The sequence below is a fragment of the Grammomys surdaster genome, unplaced genomic scaffold (genome assembly GCF_004785775.1).
Source record: "Grammomys surdaster isolate TR1022 unplaced genomic scaffold, NIH_TR_1.0 233, whole genome shotgun sequence".
NCBI lineage: Eukaryota > Metazoa > Chordata > Mammalia > Rodentia > Muridae > Grammomys > Grammomys surdaster.
The window spans coordinates 5,625,160-5,647,447 of NW_021604678.1; the positions used below are offsets into that span (position 1 = coordinate 5,625,160).

Genomic DNA, 22,288 nt, shown 5'->3' on the forward strand with positions numbered 1-22,288 from the left:
CTAAGGAGAAATAAAACAGTCATATTAAAATGTTATTAATTTCAGGGACTTTACAGTTAATCTTACACAAATTCCTTGCAAAAAAAGTAGTAAAAGACTGATTATTCTTACATTAAGAAGCTACTTGATGTAAATTTAACCATTCAAGGAAATCTCCACAAAAGCCAAGCCGTGTTAGCACTCTATCTCACTCACGAACTTAGTGCACACTCTAAACTATCAGCAACTGACCGTTGCAACAGATCACACATTCATGACATGCATCACACCAGGTTGGATAGATTTCTGGGTTGTAAACACAGTTTAATCTAAGACAATCCATGGAAAAGCCTTTGATTTTCTGCTTCTGTGTGTAAAGAACTTGGAAATTACCACTCTCTTGTAACATAGGTAAGGGGCTGGTCAGACATGAGAAGTCAATGGCTCTTCTGGGATCCATAAGACACACGTCACAAGGCAGGTGTTTCTGAGGTTGAGAAGGAGCATGGAAGGTCACAGCATGCAGGAGCAGAAGTCCCAGAGCTGGAAACCTCCATAGGTACTCACACTTTGTGAGTTTGTCCCATAGCGTTTACCTGAGTTTTCCCAGCAAACATAACAGACAAATCTCCTCAGGCTTCTTTCAAAGAGCAGAAGAGAGGAGCTATTTGGAAATGAGACAGTGTACGTTATTGTTCCTGATGAGAAATGTCTCGGGAGAAACTCATAGCCAGTGCCTGGCCTGATAGGTTATTATCAGAGCCAAACTGACCTGAAAGAAGAGAAAGATACCTACTTCACCCAACTCAAGCTATTTTGCCTCACATAAGGAGAAAGAAGTCAGGGAAATATTTGCAAAGTTCACATGAGAAAGGCTTGGTCAGGCCCAGGGCCTAACTGATGAGATATATAGTACGCTTTCCTCCTGGTAACTATCACTGTATTATTTGGGACTATTCATAACCACTCCTTTGGCTCTGCTCTTCATATCTGGCTCTCAGGTGCATATTATATGACCTGCAAAAGGCAAAATATAAGTTAAAGAGGCAGAGTCAGCCTCAAAACTAGGCATCAAAAGGATGTTAAAATTGTCAGAAGAATTTAAAACAGCCACAATTAACATGTTGAAGGGTTTAAGGGACAGATCAGGTACCTTACAAGAACAAATGGGTGACGTAAGTGAAGACATAAATCCTTTTTTGTTTGTTTGTTTTTGTTCTTGTTCTTGTTCTTGTTTTTTTTGTTTTTTTTTTGTTTTTTTGAGACAGGGTTTCTCTGTATAGTCCTGGCTGTCCTGGAACTCACTCTGTAGACCAGGCTGGCCTCAAACTCAGAAATCCGCCTGCCTCTGCCTCGCAAGTGCTGGGATTAAAGGCGCGCACCACCACTGCCCGGCGACATAAATCCTAAAGGAAAAAAAAATCTACTAAAAATAAATAAATGAATAATAGAAGTAGCTGTTATGAGCCTATTAGCAAACGAGGTAAGGCTGAGATGAGAATCTCTGGATTTGAGGATTATCTGAAGAAATGTTAAAAATTAAAGAGAGCAATTACTGCAAAACAAGCAAACCAACCAACCAAAAGCAGATTACTCAAGGGCTGTGGAACTGAAGGGTGTTCCCTAAGCAGAGGAGACTGAGATGAGAGGGGAGGGGACAAAGGAGACAGAAGCCATGCTGGAAGCAGCAAGGGCAAAAGTGTGCTACAGAGCCACACAGATGCAAAGGCTGGAGCACACAGTCCTGCGTGTGATGGAAGAGGGATGGGGATAATTAGAGCCACAAGGAGAGGAAAGAAGAGCCGGGCGCTCTCATTAGGCCTGTGAGTGGTATTCTGTCAACTGAATGTTTGTGTGAAGACATTATAGTGTGTGCTCACAGACCACATGACATTGAACTCGTAATCCGTAGCTGAAAGACAAACTCATTTGGTGTAAACACACTTATACATATTATTTGGGTATCTTTGAGTTTTTGTTTTGTTTTGTTGTTTTGTTTTGTTTTTCCTGTTGGTGTGGTAAAATGCTCTTTAAAAAGCAACTTAAAGGAGAAAGATTTATCCTGGCTCACAATTTTTAGGCTACAGTGGGTCACAGTGGAGAAGCCAGGATGAAAGAACTTGAAACAGATGGTCACATCATAACTACAACCAGGTAGCAGAAGTCAATGAATACACACACACACACACACACACACACACACACGCTGCCACTGAGTTCCCTTATCCACTGATACTATCCAGGAACCAACCAGGGAATGGTGCTGTCCACTAGAGACGGGGCTCACCACAACAGTTAATGCAAACAAGATAATCCCCACAGGCTTGCCCAGAGGTCCATATTTCAGGCGATTCTAAATTCTGTATAGTTGACAATACTAGCCACCACAATGGGTCAATAAAGAGGTCTCATAATTATGTTTCAAAATATTTTGATTCAAATAAAAATAAAAACCCAAGCACTCATAATTTGTGTAATGTTCCCCAAAGCACCATTGATAGTGAAACAGAAAGCACTGAGTGCCATATTAAAAAAGGAGAAGGATCAAAAATCAATCTATATTCCTAACTGAGGAAATACTATACAGAAACAAGCAGAACATCACATTCTAAGTGATTGGAAGATAACTGAAAATGATCCATGTTCTTACAATTGAAAACAGAAAAGCCTTAGAGGAAAAACTAATCACTTCAAAAACTAATGCTCTGAAGTGATCAATAAAAATCAATAAATCTCAAAACTAAATACTAAGAAAAAAAGAGTGGATTCACAAATTAATATTGCAAATGAAGGAGAAGATATTATTATTACATGCTTTGTGGACACAGAGACAGTGAAAAAGGAATCCTGTCACTAGCCCCATGGGGTCATAAGCTTAGATGAAATGAGCAAATTCTTGAAAAGACATTCTCTTCCAAATGTTAGGGAGAAATAAAACATAAATAAGTTGATATTTGATAAAAGAGAAAAGGTGATCCTTAAACAAGATAACTGTTTAAAAACGTGGTGTTGCATCTAAGACCCACCCCAAGTAACCCACACATCGAACCCACACCCTGCATAAAAACTAGGTAAAAATCAATCCCAGACATAAGCATTACTTAATAACTCAAAGGACTCCTAGAAAACAAGATTGAGTAACATCTGGATGGGCTCGAGAATGGTGAAGACTTCTTAAGTACATATGAAAGGCTATGGTCAATGAGGGAAATGATTGACAAGCTAGACTTCACTGAAATTAAAAGGAACTGATCTTCTAAAGCAAAGCAAAGTCCAGAGAAAAACATTCTCTAAGAGATATATCTGATAAGGGATCATTGTAAAAAAAATGTACAAAAATACTTAAAACCAAATAATAAACCACTCGATTGAAGACAGACTAATGACATCAACGAACAGCTTACCACAGAAAATCACAGATGGGAAAGAGACAAATGAGAAATACAAAACCGTAGATCATCGGGGAGTTAAACACTAAAATAGCAGCCTCCCCCCTCACACCCCATGCATGGTACAGTGGCTCAAGTGTAGGACGTGGAGGATCCCAAGTGCTGGAGAATGTGGGTGGTCAGGAATTCTCATTCAGTACTGGGGAATGTGAACAGTACAACTTTCTTGACAGATAGTGTTAGTTTCTTAACAAACTAATCATTCATGGACCAATCTTACACTTATATTCTCTGTACTTACTGGAAAGAGATAGAAGCTATGATCACCTAAAGACCTGGACATAAATGTTTATAGCTTTAACTTGATTGCCAGATCCTGGGAACAACCAAGATATCAGTCAGTGGGTTTATGGCTTTATCATAGTGCTGAGTTGTGAATAAACTATGGCAAATCCAGTTTAACCTGGATTTTTTTTTTATAGAAAAATATTCAACTCTAAAATCAAATGAGTTCTTAACTCATGAAAGGAATTACTATAACTTTACACTAGTAAGCAAAAGAAAACCATGCTAGAAATGCTTCATGCTGTGTTATTTCAACTGTAAGACATTTTGTAAAAAGAAAATTATTGGAGACAGTGGAAAGTAGCAGCTAAGATGTAGGATATGGGAGAGACATGGTATGGATAGTTTATGATAGTAAAATTACTCAGTATTCTATATAAGAATAGACATGTGCAATTATATATTTTTCCAAGCCTACAAAATATACATCAATTGTGAACCCTAATGTAAAGAGGTACATTTGGGAATGATGATTTGACAACACCAGTGGTTCCTTTTCTGTAACACTTGTCCTGCTGTAGTGTGGGGTGTTGACAGTGAGGAAGTCGGACCATGAAGGACACAGGAAGTTTATGAGGAAACTCTGTATCATCTTTTTCAGTTTCATTGACTGATCTGAAGAAAATAAAGGCTTAAAACAAAGAAAATTACATTTCAAAACTCACAGTCCACAAATTAAGATAGAAACAATTTAATAACGAATTTTAAAGCATCAGCAAAAAACATATGACCTTAATGGATTTCTCCATTCATATATGTCAAAAATCTCTTAGAAAACTAGAAAAAAGAATCAATTGTATTAGTCCAGTAACATAGATGCTATGGTTAAAGCATTAAAAGTATTGTCATAAACAATCAGTGGTGTGAGTTGTGAACTCACAGAGAGTGTAACAGCACACACAAGACCTGCACAGGTTCAAACCAAACAAAATCCCAGCACTGAGAAGGGGAAGTGGACACAAAGCAATCACTCCATCCCCACCCTCCACCCTAAAGGTCTTTTGCATGCTGGGAAAGGGAAAGCCAGTTCCCTCCAATGGAGTGGGTGTCACAGTGTATATTAGCCACAGTTCAGGGCTCTGTGTCCAAAAGTACTTGGCCAATACAAAACAGACTCCGTGCTTATTTGTATGTACTGTGTTTCTTTTGTTTCTTTTTATTTTTACTTTGTATTTTGTTTGTTAATTTGTTTAATTGAGAGAGAGACACAGAGAGAGAGACAGAGACAGAGATTGAGAGTATAAAGTCCAATGGGTATGGAAGTAGGGAAGATCTGGGAAGAGTTAGGGGATATAAATCATTGCTATGTACACTTCTATTCATTATTTTACTGGACATTCTACCTAATGCAGTAAGATGCAAATACATTTAAAAGACACACTGAAAAGCCACAACAAAACTTATCAGATTGGTTGATTCTTTATATAAGCATCCAAATTTTATAAGAGCAGACTTTACAATTAAATGGAGGATTTACAATATGGTTGCAGGATGTCGTGGTACACAGTGTATTTTAAAATAACCAGAAAGAGAGTCAACAGGGATACAAATGCCATTTGCAAAAATGGAAACGTGTGCCTAGGACCAAATGTGATAAAGTGTTTCACAGCTTTACTGAGTTTATATAAAGATGTTTAGAAATCTAAACTAACAGATGGGATGGCACACGCCCTCCTCTGGGCAGAGCTACCCAATTCCTCAGCCTCTCTCTGGGTCATTGTGACCAAGTGACAGAGTTATAGCTTGTGAAATCGCAGCAATGCTGTGCACACCACCAGCAGATCTGGCTTACAAATGTCTTGTGAAGTGGGTCTTTGTACTCTTTCTGGATTGTCAACAAGGACAGACAACTAGAGTTGGCAGAGCTGTAAAATCTGGTCTGTGTCCCTGAATCAGGGCTTCAAGATGATTCACTTACCTCCTGGGAAATCCACTATGTGAGTAAGAATTAATTAATGTATAGTTGAAACCTTAATGTCTTCCTGAATCTATTTTGGTAGTATCCAGTCCTTATTTATCCCAACTCAGACAGACAGATGCATCATGTTTAAAACCAGGAAGACTTCTCCTCCTTGAGGTACTCTGTCAGCTGATCTACAGTCTGATATCCTTCTAATGAAATTGCCACCAGAGCTTTTCATGATACTTGGGAAGCTGATGCTAGAAATTTATGTCAGGATACCCAAGCACCCAGAAGAGCCAGGGTATTGATGAGGCCGCACATGGAAACCAAGGTAGGAGACGCTGTGTCCTCAGTTATATGAGCTGATTATAGCAGAGGAAGTCCAAGTTGGAGTGGCGGTAGTTTTATCCCCACAGAGAGTAAGAGCTTGTTATTTAGATGGTGTTACAAGTAGACTTCATTGTACAAATGCACCACTATAGGCTTAAATGAAAAAAAAAATCATGTTGCCCAAAATAGGTATGATAATGTTGATCTGAAGATTAAAAACTAGAAGCATTATTGCATTTGTGATATCAAATGCATGGTAAAGTTAGAAGTGAATGGGAGAAATTGATACATGTGTGTATACGTGTGGTTGATCTCTTGGCAATGGGTAAGAGCATAATACAGGGCAGGACTTTTATCTCTGCTCTCTTCTAGTCACCTAACTGGTGGAGCACTGTGGCCTTTGATTCTCTTGCATTTGTGTCACACTTTTTATGCATCAAGAATTTCCTCATGTAAAATATGAAAATGATCATTGGCTCCAACCATTGTCTACTGACACAGCATGACCAGCTTATTGGCTAGCGGGGACTGAGCTTGTCCCGTCAATACGCAGAGCACACACAGCTGCTTCTCCGTTCAAATGTCTTCTGCCTGTCTCAAGAGGCTTATCTTTGAGTGTTAGATGGAGTCGTACATCATGCATGTGTGTGTGGTAGCCTTTCTTACCACAATATAACTTACTTAGGTTGACTTTAATGAGCAATCTTTTCTTTCCTACAATAAGCATAAGCTGAAAACCTGCCCCATTCCAAATACAGACAACTACAAAATGGATGTATGAGGACCCTTCTTCATGAGCTGGGTTTAGTGATCCAGTTAGAACCAGCTACCCAAAGGCATGTGATTATGAGGTATAATCAGTAGTAAAGAATGTGGAAGGAAAGAGAAATAGGCCTATGATTTAGGGAAACAAACCTTCAAGGAGATAATGCTGGGAGATGAGTCTCAAAGGATGTTTCCTAGTTCAGCCTTGTGAATAAAGTCCTTCCCCTTGTCTTGCCCAAATCAGCACTCTGTTTCTGTGAATCTCTTGGTCCCATGGAAAAGAGGATGTTTCACAAAAGGCTCCTCTACTACCTCAGCCTCTCCCCCATCTCTTAGGGGAAAGCATCATTGCTGTCCATTAGAGAAGAATGTTAAATCAATTGCGGGAGTTGGCAGAAAGACAGAGATTCCATTTTACCTCGTCTAGCCCGAGGTAAAGATGGTGCCCTAAACATGCCACATAAATACTTTTATGGAATGTTATGTCTCCATGAGTCATCCGGCTTTACTATACGAGTCACTTTGTGTCCGTTTTTTATGTGACTGAACCAATATCTCAGAAATGTTACTAACCCAAAGAGAAGCTTATGGTCGAAGAAAGGTCATTGTTAATGGATACCAGTTCTAAGAAGTCACATGGTGATTTTTCTTTTCTCTAAACGATACAACCTCAGCTCCAGGTGTGGAAGTATCTCAAATCTTTCTAGTTTATTTCAGTCATTATAAATATGTTTAAAACCTCTCAGCTCACTGTCATCCATCCTTAGGAGTGGAAATTTAATTCAGACAGTTAAAAAAAAAACTGTGCATAGCTTTTCTAGAGATCCCTGAAAGGCTAGTTTTTTTCCCTTGAAGAATTCGAACTCAAAGGGGGAGGGTCTCGACTTCTTTCTTTCCAGGAACTCTGAGGACATAACGGTCTTTTATGCTTTTCAAACCCATGCAGACCTGCATGCCCTTTCTACTTCTGCTTCCCATGCCTCCATGGACCACAGTAGAGGCACACTGACCTCGGCCGGATTTGAACTGACCACCAGCATTTGCCTCTCAGGCTTTGTGCTGTCTCTTCCTCCTGGAAGGACCTTCTTTCTCAGATATTTACGGTAGTCCTCTCTTATTTAGATATCTGTTCAGATCTGCTCAAGTGTATCTCAGTGAAGTGTGTTTTCCTGGCCCTCCTGTTTGTATCATCTTATTCTCAGCACCTAAATCTTCTATTTGCTTCTCCACGGAACGTCTTGTCACCTGACAATGTATCATCACTATGAAACATTTCCATGATCATTATTGTTCTTTTCTTTTTGATACAAACTTAAGAGCTAAAGCTTTGTGTGTGTCCTGGTAGAGAATGACGTTCACTGAGTGTTTCTGAATAAAGGAAAGTGGAAAGTCCTTTTGGTGGCCTAGAGGAGAGGGGAAAGGCTCCTTAGTGCAGCCATGGTACTGAGGTGGGGTGGGGCAGCTTGTTTCTTATAGAAAATGCACAGAACTTGACTTAGAAAATCTGAAGTCTTCTACACAGCTTTGGTTATCTCTGAATGCTGATTTATTCTGGCCAAATGTATTATATCAAAGTTGGTATGAATCTATGAAGCAAGTAGATGAAGAAATGGATACAATTTTATAACTTGTAGAGTGTTAATATAGTTATTACCAGTTTGTTGAGCCAATATGCAAATATTGCAACACTGAACTGGCAATTCAAATTAAAGTATTTTATTTCAAAAATTAGACTAGCTCTCCTAAATAGCCAATGAACTTCTAGTAATTCTTAAAAGGGAAAGTAAATGTAATTAAAAAAACAGTCCAGAAGCTGTTATAACCCAACCAAATGCAACGTTTCTGTATATGCTCATATACAATTGCAGCTATGATCACTGCTTTCTCACCTCTTAAATTTCAGCCTTTATAAAATTAGTTAGGACTTTCATTATTGTTTCCTTCTCTGAGGAATATGTAGCTGTTCTCATCTCAGCTGGTTACAGAGTTTAATTTTATAATATTCCCAGTCATCTTTCAGATTTAATCTTTGTGAGTCACGCTGCGTAGATAAAGGCAAAGAGAAAAAGCTCATTTCTGAATCATGTTATTTGCATTCTTTTTCTTCACTAGCAGAATCTTTGCTACTTACGTGGTAAGTACTAAGGAGTCTCAGGAAAAGGGAGAGTTTCTAAGAAACTTCTTTAACAGAACACAAATTCTTTAAACACGAATATTTGAACAAGCAAATGAGGTAGATGCTTTGGTTTGTGTCTCTTGCTTGTCAAAGTGCGAACTTATTCTGATACTAACTTTCTCCATTTTTAAGCATGGATTATTGATATGTTATTGAAATTATCCATGTGCAATGAAGCTCTTGAAATGGGTATGGTGAGCCCAGAAACAATCTTTATGCCTATTACCTGAGGGAGGTAAAGAAGGTTAAAATGAAATCAGTGCACATTAGAAATGACTGGCTAAATGCTCACTTCCCTGTGTGAAGAAGCCAGCTATTGTTCCACAGGACTGGATTTCAGTTATACACACTTCCTCATTCAGCAAGAGGCTTCTGAAGCCCTGGCCTCATCTCTCGGCTGTTCTACAGAGTTTATTGGGTAAAAGCTTGAAAAAGTGAGAGAGACATGTTCTAAAGGGTAGAGATGGGGACTCCTGACTCCTTACTGTGAGAGAGTTCCTCACCCCCAGTCAGGGACAGCCTCAAGTGTCACCTCCCTGTGGTACCCACATTCTCCCAGCCCTATCTCCCTAATGTTCTGGGATGTTAGCCTTTTCTTCTCACTATGAGGTTATACTTTCTTCTCCACTGTGAATCACAGGATGTTGTATGGACCCTGTGTGCATAAGTTGGCCCAGTACTCTGAGCTTCTCATGGTCAGCTCCATATGATAATCATGGAGCAAAATCTAGGCTGGAGTGGGTGCTGACTACTTTTTCAGAATATGTAATCTAATAATCTACTACCCTCCTCTCTAGTGGGGATCACAAGTGTTTGGAGATCAAAGCAAACTAGGCAAAGATGGCATGCTTTGAGGTGCAGAAAGAGTTGGTACATGCTGTGAACAGTGAGTGCATCTTTAGGCAGAGGTTTTAGCCTCTTTTCTTAGCAATAGACCCCTTCCCAAACTCTCAACTTCGCTAGTATTTTAATCCCTAGAGGAGTTTTACAGGTACCTGTTTCTATTAGTTCCCCCCTCTCTTCAATCCATCAGATAAGCCTCTGAATTAAAATATGCTTTAGTCCTGTTTGCCGGGAGCATAAGAATGAATTTTGAATTGTCTTTGAGAGTAATGTGGTATATATGATGGAATCTTTCGCAACAACTTGATCTACAAAGGAATATCTGAGATGGTATATGTGTGTGTATACATATGCGTGTATCTGTGTGTGCATGCTTGTGTGTGTGCTTGTATGTATGGTATGTATGTTTGTGTGTGTGGTATGTGTGCACAAGTGTGTGCATGTGTATATGAGTGTGTGTTTGTGTGTGTGTGTGTGTGTGTATGTTGTGTTTTGAAGGAAAGTTTGGCCTTGTATAAAAGCTCATACAAATTAGCAGACACTTAAAAGCAGCATAAGTTTTATAACATCTTCAGTTTTCTGTGATGTCCTCTCTTAGGTTGACTTTGGATTTGCTAAGAAGATCGGCTCTGGGCAAAAAACATGGACATTCTGTGGAACTCCCGAGTATGTGGCCCCTGAGGTCATTCTTAACAAAGGACATGACTTCAGTGTGGATTTCTGGTCTCTGGGAATTCTGGTCTATGAGCTCCTAACGGGCAAGTAAGTGTGAGCCTGCAGTTCAAGAGTGTGAGCCTGCAGTTCAAGAGTGTGAGCCTGCAGTTCAAGAGTGTGAGCTTGCAGTTCAGTCCAGTCTCACTCAGCTCATCTTCTGAGCGAGCGAAATAATAATGATAAAAATACAAAATTTAAAGTGTACCTACCTAAAAATATTTTTAAGAATGTTGTTTCTCCTCTTCATACTGCTTCAAACACAGGGCTTGAAAAGGATATTTAAAATATAAAGGATTCAGAAAGCCACAGCAAAGGAGTATAGAATTCCTACAGTTTACCTAAAGTGGCAGGTTTCTTTGTTACAGAAACACATTCGGTATCTGAAAGTTTTATGATCCAGAAATAGAAACAATGAAAACGTTGGATTTGTTAGAATTTCTCTTTTTAGACAAATGATAAAAGCTGTTTTCCTAGTTCAGTAAAAGTCATTGATCAATCAAACTAAATTTAGCTAGAATCTGCCACCTTCCCCAGATGTCATCAACCACAAATGCTAAGAGAAAGCTACAATGCTGAGTTTAAAATTCAAATCCCCTGACAACTCTTTTACAAGGTGCTAATGAACAGAACCAAGACACAGCATGGGTTTTATCAGTTAAGAGTGCCTGAGACTAATGAATCTACAGTCCTAAATATTTAACACAGTACAGTGTCATGTTCATTCACAAGCACACAGACACAGACACACACAGACACAGACACACACACACACGTGTACACACAAGATAGTCCACACTCGTAAAATGTTTCACTGCTTACCAAGCACGTATACTCATAACCTAGTTTAGTTTTCAAACACATGTGAGGAAGATAAGGTAGGAATTTTTATTATTATTTTATGATTCAAATGTTTTTGATTATTTTATGATTTAAATTTTACAAGTTAGACAAGTAGGTCACAAAGCTATCTGCCTGAGATCAGTAACTCGATTCCAGGTCTCCTGGCTCTGTGTGTGACGTACTTTTCATGACACACGCATGATTTATGACACTTTATAGCCAACTGTGCTCAACATTAGTTCTAGAGACATCTGCACTAAGAGTTGTGTAGTCAGTGCTGAGATGGATCCATTAGCGGGGAGGTAGCATCAACATCACGTGAAAAAACGATTTCATAGAATCGTCTCGAGCTTTCTTCTTTTTGCAACAGTAAGCACCTAAACCTATTTGGGCTTTACACATTCTAAAGACACAGTCTCCCACTGAGCTGTGTTCTTCTTAATTGTCTTAAGCCTCAATATTAAATAAAAAAATGTTAAAAAACCTCGTGGATCACATCTTTGTCCACACACACTGAGGAAACAGATGTGAAAATCTGTGTTTTATCTGAATCACTATTCATTATCTATAACCATATTCAAATAGTCATTATTTAAGATTTAGATTGAAGAATAGGATTTTTCAGGTAGTCACTGAGAAGGACAAATTTTCTAAGGTGTGGAAAACCCCAGATTATTTCCAATATTTCTTTTTCCTCATCTTAGAGATTTCTAGGGGAAAGGTACTAGCATGGTGGTTCTTGGAGCTTCTGGGAAGTCTTTGTCACCCTGGGAAATGTGTCATGCAGAATAGCAAAATGAATTGGGGAAATGACAGAGGGAGAGAAGGCACAGCAGCTTGGAATTGGCAAGGGGGCCTCAAACCGTCATAAAGAAGTTATTTTGCCAGACATTTTCAGGGCAGAAGAAAAGTCCATTTTCAATGTCCTGATCTAGTGTTTCAGGATACCAGGGAAAGAACACCATGAAAATAACAACACAGCTGTAAATATGCTCATGCATGCATGCATCTGTGTATATTGAAGATGCCAAACCAATGGCTTTGCCTCCCGCTTCATCTTCACCAGTGAAGCATAGGTTACTGGAAACTCAATGTATTACCTTTGCTTTAAGGCTTTGTTATTTTATTTTATTGTGCCATAGGTGAGGACAGTTGGTTTCCAAATAGCACAGGCATAGTTGCTAGACAACAGAGTGGTTAGATCATATTTAATTTTCAAATTTTAAATGAAATGCTGTACTAGACTGAACACAAAAATGTTTTAGAAATCAAAACGGTAGATATATGAGTTAAAATGTTACCCAGCTTGGTGGGTACATCTCAACCACACTTTACCCAGCAGGATAGTCTTTGAAGTATTCTCCTCGGTGCTTTACAGGACCCACTTCTCCCTCATCATGTACTCATAGCTCCTTCTCTGTATTCATTTCTGACTTTTCTCATTTTTCCTGATAGTTTCACATTGGACTGGTCAGTCCATGGCCTCTCTTCCACCTAACACTCACTGAGTCATATCCTCAAGTCCTACAGCCATAAATCTTATGAGATGGACCAAGACATACTTCCTTAGTGTTTTTCCTCAATGCTAGGCCCATAAACCCAATGTCCTGCCTGTCAGTTCCATGTGGTTCTGGAACATAACTATGATCTTTTCCCCCTGGGACTAGCTACACCACCGCTGAGTCAGTTGGCTTTCCATTGCTGTGACAAAATACCCAAGGTCTCTTATGAATAAGAAAAGATTTATTCTGGTTCCTAGTTTCAATCTATGGCTCACTGTCCCTGTAGATTTGGGAACATGACACAGTATGACAGAACATGTAACAAAGGAGGTCTGTCACTATTCAGTGGCTAGAACACAAAGAGGAAGAGATGAGTATCCCAATATTCCAGTCAAGGTCATTTCTCCAGTAGCCTTTTTTTCGGTCTCATTCCCAAAAGTTCCCTTTACTTCTCCATTATGATACAGCTTGGGGATCTGGTCTCTGGGGGATACCCTAGACCCAAGTTACAGCACTTGCTTCTTCCCTAGTTTGTCTCTCTTAGAGACAATAGTTACATTCTGTGGGCACTGTGGCTAAGGATCATTCTTGAATTTCTTCTCACTCTTCTCCACCGAATTCACTATGTTGGCAAATGCTGTTAACTTTATCATTAGTCTTACCCCAGGCTGTATCACAAAACTCTATAAGCTGGTGGCTTTTTTTTCCTTCTTCTCAGTTTTGGAAGCGGGAAGCTTCAGCACAGAGTTGGGTTCTAGTGAGGACTCTCTTTTAATTGTAGACTTCTTATGGGATCCTCACTAGGGAAAAGATGGCCAGCCAGCATCCTGTCTCAGAAGATCACTAATCCTATTCATTGATGGCCTCACTCTCAACCTAATTAGCTTTATAAAATCCCATGTATGGTTTCAACATATAAATCTGGTAAAGAGTCATTATTGGTATAATCCATGGACTAGGTAGAGCCATGTCTGTTTCAGTATCTTCAGCACAACTTCCCACCACCCAGCCTGCCAGCTTCACCCCATACTGGACTTTATTTCTTGTATTAAAAACAGATGACTAGAGTTGCTGTCAGTTCTACCACTGACTCAGATCCGTGCCCAGATCCTTACTGTAGCCCACGGGAAACTTCGGATACGGTCGTAATCTCTCATACTCCTTGAAGATTACTCATTCCACCACCTACTGCCCACTCCTGCCCACTCCTGACACATTCCTTCATACTTCCTGTCTCAGAACTCCATGACCACAAACAACTCTGTCTCATCTGTTCCCTCTGTCCACTCAGACTTCTTTGTCAGCTTAGAGAGGAAGTTTTTCATACTCGCCTTCTTATACACACACACACACACACACACACACACACACACACACACAAGGAAATCACACCCACTCTCCCTATCTCTCTTCTTCAACCTTCTTTTTTAGGAATTATTTATGAGTATTGTTCAAGTGATGGGAAGTTGGTTGAAGGCTTTCCATTATATACCCCAATTTGTTGTAAAGTAACTAAGGAGGGAGGAGGGGACTGTGGAACAGAATGGAGCAGAAAGAGAAGTAGGAAAAGAGGAGTCTGTTGCTGAAGCCTCCCAGACTCTTGCTGAAATATGCCTTATTTTGTGTCTTCTCCAGCCCTCCTTTCTCTGGCATAGACCAAATGATGACCTACAATTTGATTCTCAAAGGAATCGAGAAGATGGATTTTCCCAGAAAGATAACAAGGCGACCTGAGGATTTGATCCGGAGGCTTTGCAGGTGAGGATGACCATGGGTGACACCTCCTGGAGGAGGAAGTGTGAAGGTTTCTGCTCACTCCGTGCAGTGTGTAGATGTTTCACAATTAGGTTTGCGAGTTCATTACTTGAACATCTTATGTTGCTGTTGTAACTGAAGAAAGTTTTTAAGTTAAAAAATAGTTTTGAACAAGTGTTGCATGTGTGTTTGTGCACAGGTGCATGCTTGTGCCTTTGGAGGCTAGGAATTGTCACCATATCTAGAATTGGGATTATAGACTGTTGCGAGCTGTCATGTGGGTGCTGGAACTTGAATTTGAGTCCTCTGGAAGAACAGTCAGTGTTCTCACCCACTGAGCTATCTCTCTAGCCCCTTAATCATCTTTAAGAAATTGTACTTCCAGTCTTCTTTTAAATTATTCAGCCTTCGGCTTGTATCATTTTTCAGGGAAATATTGGAGACTTCCAGAGCTTTGTTTTGTTTTGCTTAAACTCCAATGCACTACTGCACCCCTGCCCCACCTTTGGAGATGTTTTTAAAGGGTTTAAAGTTAGCAAATGTAGAACATCAAACCTAGTTTGGGAATTGCAAATGGGAATACCTATACACTTCTAAGATTGCAGCTTAGATGTAAATGAAACTCTATCCCAGTTTTCTTAGCAGCGTTGCAACTAAGTTTGCAAGCTGGTAATTATTGAAAGTCTATCCAGGGCTCACGTAAAGAACTGATAGATGTCATCAGCTGTGGCTCCCCCATGGAAGGGCCATGTTTTCTCCTTGTGGTCAAGTGGCTGGCCTGCAGTAGGATCTGATGAAAGTTATTGAGTGAATGAATTCAAACACAAACAGTATTCTTTTATCTAAAACTGCTCATGTATTATTATTATTATTATAAACTTCTTCTGTTAATTATTTTAGGCAAAACCCAACAGAAAGGCTGGGGAATCTGAAGAATGGAATCAATGACATTAAGAAACACAGGTACTGATTTTCTTCGTTGCTGAGATAAGCACAGAAATACATAGAGTAACCAGGTGTCTTAGATAGGGTTCTTTTGCTGTGATAAACACCATGGCCAAAAGAAGCCTAGGGAGGAAAGGACTTATTTCATCTTATAAATTGTAGTCTACAATCCAGGGAACTCTACGTAGCAATCTGGAGGCAGGTGCTGATGCAGAGGCTTTGGAAGACTGCTGCCTTCTGGCTTGCCCATAGGTTAATCTGGTGTGGAACATTTTCTCAGTTGAGGTTCCCTCTTTCCAGCTGACCTTATCTGGTATCAAACTGACATACAGGCCACCACTATATGTATGAGATGACCATGAAAGGGCCTCTCAGGAGACCGCCGTGCTCAGTTACAGGCTTTCAACTTTTGGGTGTTTCAAGGGTGAAGTTTTTCTTTGTATAGTTTGCTAGTTATAGTTGCCTAAATAGGTCTTAATATGCTTTCCTTAGTACTGGAAATGCATGTCAAGAATGAAAAAAGTTATTTTAAAAGCTACAAAGTCACATCATTAAGTCACAGAAATAGTTTTTCATCCACTGTTGTTGTTGTTATTAATTATCTTGGTTTCTGTAAGGGAATTAAATGATATTTTTGGCTTGGAATTTGTAAATAGAGCAGGGTATATATAATTCTTGAAGAGTTGTAGAAGAGAATGATGCAGCTTAAGCCACTGTTAAACGTCACTGACTAGTGAGCTTGTACTTAACGGTGCTGGAAAGGGATGTATTTAGTAGGAACTATGACAGGATTTTGTTCTGGCCTTACCCTCAATCCTTACAACTCCACTAAAAGAATTCACAAGAGACAAAGTGTAGTATAAATGATAGGGGACAATTATTACCGAGTGAAGTGGGACATCAAGGGATAAGAGTGTGCAGTGGCCAAAGGGACCACCGCAGAGCAGGGCATCTCATGTCACGGTGAAAGCAGAGAGTGGCCAGCAGGATCGTTGCTTCTGCCTGTGTAGGTATGCTTATGATAATTTCTTAAGTCCCATGAACAGACAGCTTTCCTGAGGGATGTTTTCTTGTCCAGACTGACAAGCTCTCTTGGTTTCGATCTTACAGGAAGGGCAATGGGTTGCCAAAGCTCCTGCTAGCTAGCCATCGTACAAGGTTGGAGGCTTCTGGATCCTGCTTGAGATAGCGTTAATGGCTTTCTGAGCAGTTCAGGAGGTCACATCCCCGGGCAGAGAAATGACTCAGGTCATTTAAAATAATTGAAGTCCTGCAACTCTAGTCCTCGGTTTTACAGGCTGCGCACCACGAGGCAGGACTCCAGCGCCAGAGTCCTTAAAGCCTGTTCATGTCTAAACAGCTCCCCCATAGAAGCCATATCCTGACTCCTTAAAACCTTTCCTGCAGCGAGTGATGACTAAAAATGCCAGGCTGTGGCTGTGAACCACAGCCCCCAAGACCAGGAGAGCAGTTGACTGTGGTATTACTTATGGTGTTTGGTAGTTTTAAGTTGTTAAACCCTTTTTATTTAATGTATCTTCAAATCATGTCAGTTTTTGTCAGTGTGTGATATATCGTAAGTCACTCCTATTCTATTTCAGTTTTAACTAATACTACATATTTGTTTAAAATACACCTTCCCTTGAATGAGTTTCTAAGCTCTGAACCTCAGTTTACTTTTCTGTTGGAGTCCATTGATTTGCACAGACCCACAATTTGGAGTCATCTCATGGTGATCCAGCATTCCCCTTTAACAGCTTTTAGACCCCTGATAACTTCCTTGACATCCCCTCTAATTTGACTAAATATTCAAATGTGGCATTTTGAACCTTTAAGATTTATGGGTTTTAAATCAATCTTTGAGAAGTCCTAGAATTTTCAGGATGTTTCCATCTTGCTTATAATCTACAGACAAAATATCACTTGTGGCTCTACCTTGACGATCCACATACAAATGTGAGAATTTTTATTATTGTAAGCCTTTGAATATGCTGACATGTTCACTTTCAAAAATGAGAACACCTCTAAGGTTTTATTCCTCTTGGATTGGGGGCTGATGTTTCTGTGCACATGTGCTGGGGATCAGGATAAAATCTGGAGTTCTGTGTATGCTAAACTCTTGCATTGCCCCCAAAGCCCTTCCCCTCCCCCTACTCCCACACTCTGCTGGTATTTTTTACTGAGGAATTAGAGGACCATCAACAGCCTGGACACAGTGGGAGGCATGTGGCTATTTGTTCTCTTTAACTGCAGCTGCGAAATGAATAAACTAAATAAATAAATCCTAAGATGCCACTCTTGCTGTATGAATTCATGATCTCCCTTGCAACAAAGCCACGTGTTCACCATTGTAAAACCAAGCTTCCCCACAAGGTGAATTAAAAAGAAAAAGAGGGAGAGAGAGAGACATCAGGGAAGGAGACACAAGACAGACTTATTTGGAACTTCATAGACATTAAAGTGCTTGTAATACTTTATTCTTTGTCATTCTTTGGGATGCCTTCAACTAAAGGCTGAGAAACACTGTTCTAGATATAAGATCATTATTTGTCTTAAAATTCAATCTGTCTTCTCTTTGCACCCCAAACTTGTTACCAGTTTCTATTCTCATTATGAAATGACACATAAGCACACCATTCATAATGACAAGTGTCCCACCAATTACAGTGATTCTTATTCTGTTTTCCCCCATGTTCTCATTAAGGAGTTGTCAAGCTTTGCTTTGGGGTGGTTGGAAAACAGAAGTGACCATAAATGCCGAGAAGCTCCAGCCTTACCCTCCTCCTCTCCTTTACCTGAAGCTCATCCAAACGTGCCAGGCAGACTGTGGTGGGATACACAAGCAAACTGATGATATTGCTTTTCCTTCCAGCGACGTTGATTGGCCCATTCTCTGTAATAAGGAGGCTTCCTTCTGCCACACACAGCTTCAGGGACAGAGTGCAGGGGACAGTTGGCAAGATACAATAGATTGCATGGTGTTCTCTGAACTGGAAAACAGAATTTCATCCTAATTTTCTCTTTTCCTGGAGCTTTTTTCCAAGCTACCAAGCTAGTGGATGAGCTTGGGTGTGTGTGTGTGTGTGTGTGTGTGTGTGTGTGTGTGTGTGTGTGTGTCTATGTGTATCAGTCTAGATCAGCAGTTCTCCACCATGGGTCATGACCCCCATAAGGATTGCAAATCAGATATCCTGAATGTCAGATATTTATCTGATGATTCATAACAGTGCAAAATTACAGTTATGAAGTAGCAACGAAAATAATTTTATGGTGGGGGGGTCACCACGACATGAGGAACTGTGTTAAAGGGTCACAGCATTAGGAAGGTTGAGAAACACTGTTCTAGATAAAAAGCTTTTTAAACTTTATACAAATCTCCAAGTCTATAACTTTCTTACTACCAAGCATATTCTTAAAATTTAAAAACAACATTCTTTTAGGGGCTGGAGTGGTTGAGAACACGAACCACTCTTGCAGAGGACATGAGTTCAGTTCCCAACACCTATGTCAGCAGCACATAACCACCTCTAAGTCCTGCTCCAAGGCATCGGACGGCCTTTTCTGGCCTCTTTATTATGTGTGCACACACCTCCACACCCTTCCACACACACGCACCCTACTTTAAAATAATAAAGTAATATCTTTCTCAAACTCTTTTTAATGTTTGTATTAGATTTTCCTACTCCTCTGTAAAACAAAATTCATTTTTAAAAGGAAACTTTTCATTCTAGCTTTGTATTAAAATAAAAGTCTGCTTAGGTATAACATCTCCTTTATAAATAAGCCAATGTGTGCATCATCTTTACTCAAGGTTTATTAGCTAACCTGGAAACAGGGCATCAGTCTTTTCTCCCAAAGACAAAGAAAAGCTGGTGAAGCTGAGTCGATGTAATTATGACTCCTGACAGGAGGATAAACCAAACCCCTTAACATAACACTGAGAACAGTGTCTATAAATCTCCTGAAAGGAATTTCTGTTCTGTCCATGTCAGCGCAACTCTGCTGAATATTGTTCACATACCAGTGTGTGCTGCCCTTGCACTGCATACAACCACAGCCTGTCTCCTGCATCACATGTGATGCAGCCTGTCACAGAACACTGAGATTAAGTGAATGGTCGCTCACCCCAAGCAAATGTTGCTGTTAGTCAAACTGCAGCGAATCCTCTAAAAAATGCAAGGCTATTTTCTTCACTAGAACAACAGTAATCACTAGTATTAACACTACTGCCTCAGCTAATGGGGTTCTTGCTCCCCTCCCTCCCTCTACCATGCTAGATGTCTGCTTTCAGCTCAGGAAGCTCTTCTCTATGCTGTCACAATCACCATGAGCTTCGTAAGGAAAAATGTTCCATGTACTGTTTCCTTGAAGTTACTTACCACCTCTCATCCTAATGATCTTTGCAACCCCTGGGTATCTGTCTCCTCCTACTTCCTTTACATTTCGTATCTCAGCTAACTCCTGCCTCTTCCATCTGGGAGGTCCTTGATGCAGAATTCTGTATGGCTTCTCTCTTCTCTTCATCCTTTAAATACCATCCCAGTGGGGAGCAATCCTTCCAAGCTCGCCCCATCCCAATACCACCTACCACTCTGCTTTCTTCCATCTTCCTGGCACTTACTAGTGTCTAAATTTAAGTCAAACATTTGTGATATTTACTTATTTTGTCTACCACCTTACCAAAATAAAAATATATATTTTTTCATACTTGGGACAAGTTGTCTTTCCATACATGTTTGCTGCCTGGCTAAATTGACATCAATAGCCTAATAACTAATAATCAATAGGTGGGGAGTTGCCTGGCTCCATGTTCTTTGTTAGATTCCAAGAGACAGGTCTGCAGGAGAAGGGAGGTCTCTCAGTGTCTACTATGACATGTATGACCAGACTCACCCGCTTACATTAATGATATAGATGTGAATAAAAGAAATTCCAGCTGTCAGCTCCACTCAGTATTGCCACACGTCACTCACTGTAGCACGCTTAGCTGTTGGGACTATGTAGGCGCTAGAGGAGCTGGAGGAAACCGGAATTGACTGAAGAGTACTCAGGAGAAAGTGGTTGGATGGACTGGTTAAAAACACTCCTGGGGCCATTGTTCCTCCAAAGTGAAGGAGAGAAGCAGACTGAATTGGAGAGGAAATTAGGACAAAGGATGTGCTTTGTTGTTGTAAGAATGAAGTCATTTCTGTGTGATAACTAAGCAGGGACAGCAATGACAGTACAGGACAGAAGAACCACAGCAATAACCAGAGATGATGTCGTCAAGCATGTAGCAGAGACTCTGGCATTAGGGAGAAGATAAGGAAGCCCATTCGGTTCAGGAGAAAAGGCAATGCAGGGATGCGGTGCAAATGGGCTGAAGATGGATCATGAATCATTTTCTTATGGGCCTTTGGAATTTTGTTCTGTTGTGGTTTTATTTTGCTTCATTACCTCTCAGTGTGTTAAGAATCAAGGGTAGGGTCTAAAGCAGTGACTCTCAATCTATGGCTCACAATCCACTTGGGGTTGATCAACTTTTTCACAGTTGCCTAAGACCATCAGAAAACACAGATATTTACATTATGATTCATAACAGTAGCAAAATTACAGTTAAGAGATAGCAAAATAATTTTACGGTTGGGAATCACTACAACATGAGGGACTGTGTGAAAGGGTCGTAGCACTAGGAAGGTTCAGAAACACCGGGACTAGATAGCTCTGTGGTAAAGAGCACTTGTTGCTCTTGCTAAGGACCTGGATTCAGTGCCCAGCACCCACACGGTAGCTCACAACCATCTATAACTTTGGATCAAGGGAAGTTGATGCCCTTTTCTGAGCTGGATATGCTCAAGAGAGGGTGCATGTCTGCACAAGTCTGCATGAGTCTGCATGCGTACAGGCAACAAGAATACTTGTACACATAAAATAAATTAATCTTATACAGATGGGCGTAAAGTTCTGAAAGTCTGAGGAGGTGCTACACTATAAGTTTTGAGCCTAAGTGCGACAGGAAAATACTGCTGGGCAATGTGAGTGCCCAGTAGTCATGGGTTGAATATGAAGTGGGTCAAGGCATCCTTCCTTGGTAACTTCAGCTCTCCCAGCAGCACTTTTAGAGGTAGGGAGTGACATAATGGATCAACAGATATACGCTAACATGGTGATCATGGATTATGTGAGTAACAACCTCCATATTTTTTCATTTTAGGTGGTTAAATGGTTTTAATTGGGAGGGGCTGAAAGCACGGAGCCTTCCGTCACCTTTACGAAGAGAGGTATGGTATTTTCTAGAACACTCCCTCAATTAGTTTCTAGGAACTAGCTTTTTAAAACAAATTTTGAAGGGGTTGAGAAGTGGGAGGGAGGAAAGGAGAGAGAACATGCATGTAAGAGATTTTAGATTTTTTAAAAATACTCCCTTTTAGGTGAGTTTGTCCTGCTAATTGTGATCTAGAAACTTAAATATATGGCTGGGTCTGGAGAGCAGGCTCAGCGGGAAAAGTGCTTAACACATGAGCATGAAGACCCAGTTTTTGCATGAGAAGCTGTGCACTCTAGTGTGTGTGTTTATGAGAAGCTGTGCACTGTAGTTAGTGTGTGTGTGTGCATGAGAAGCTGTGCATTGTAGTATGTGTATGTGTGTGCATGAGAAGCTGTGCACTCTAGTGTGTGTGTGTGTGCATGAGAAGCTGTGCACTGTAGTGTGTGTGTGTGTTTGTGTGTGCATGAGAAGCTGTGCACTGTGGTGTGCGTGTGTGTGCATGAGAAGCTATACACTGTAGTGTATGTGCGTTTATGTGTGTATGAGAATCTGTGC

The 22,288-nt window shown here is 40.2% G+C and overlaps 1 protein-coding gene across 2 annotated transcripts in view; it reads left to right on the forward strand.

Annotated features, from left to right (window-relative positions):
* Prkg2 (protein kinase cGMP-dependent 2) overlaps positions 1-22,288 on the forward strand; it is a 91,370-nt gene that overhangs the window by 67,115 nt on the left and 1,967 nt on the right. For both annotated transcript variants that reach the window (XM_028773703.1, XM_028773704.1), the window contains 4 exons: positions 10,329-10,492; positions 14,422-14,544; positions 15,442-15,504; positions 21,680-21,746. In XM_028773703.1, coding sequence (XP_028629536.1) covers positions 10,329-10,492; positions 14,422-14,544; positions 15,442-15,504; positions 21,680-21,746 — 417 coding nt within the window. The remainder of the gene's footprint in view (positions 1-10,328; positions 10,493-14,421; positions 14,545-15,441; positions 15,505-21,679; positions 21,747-22,288) is intronic.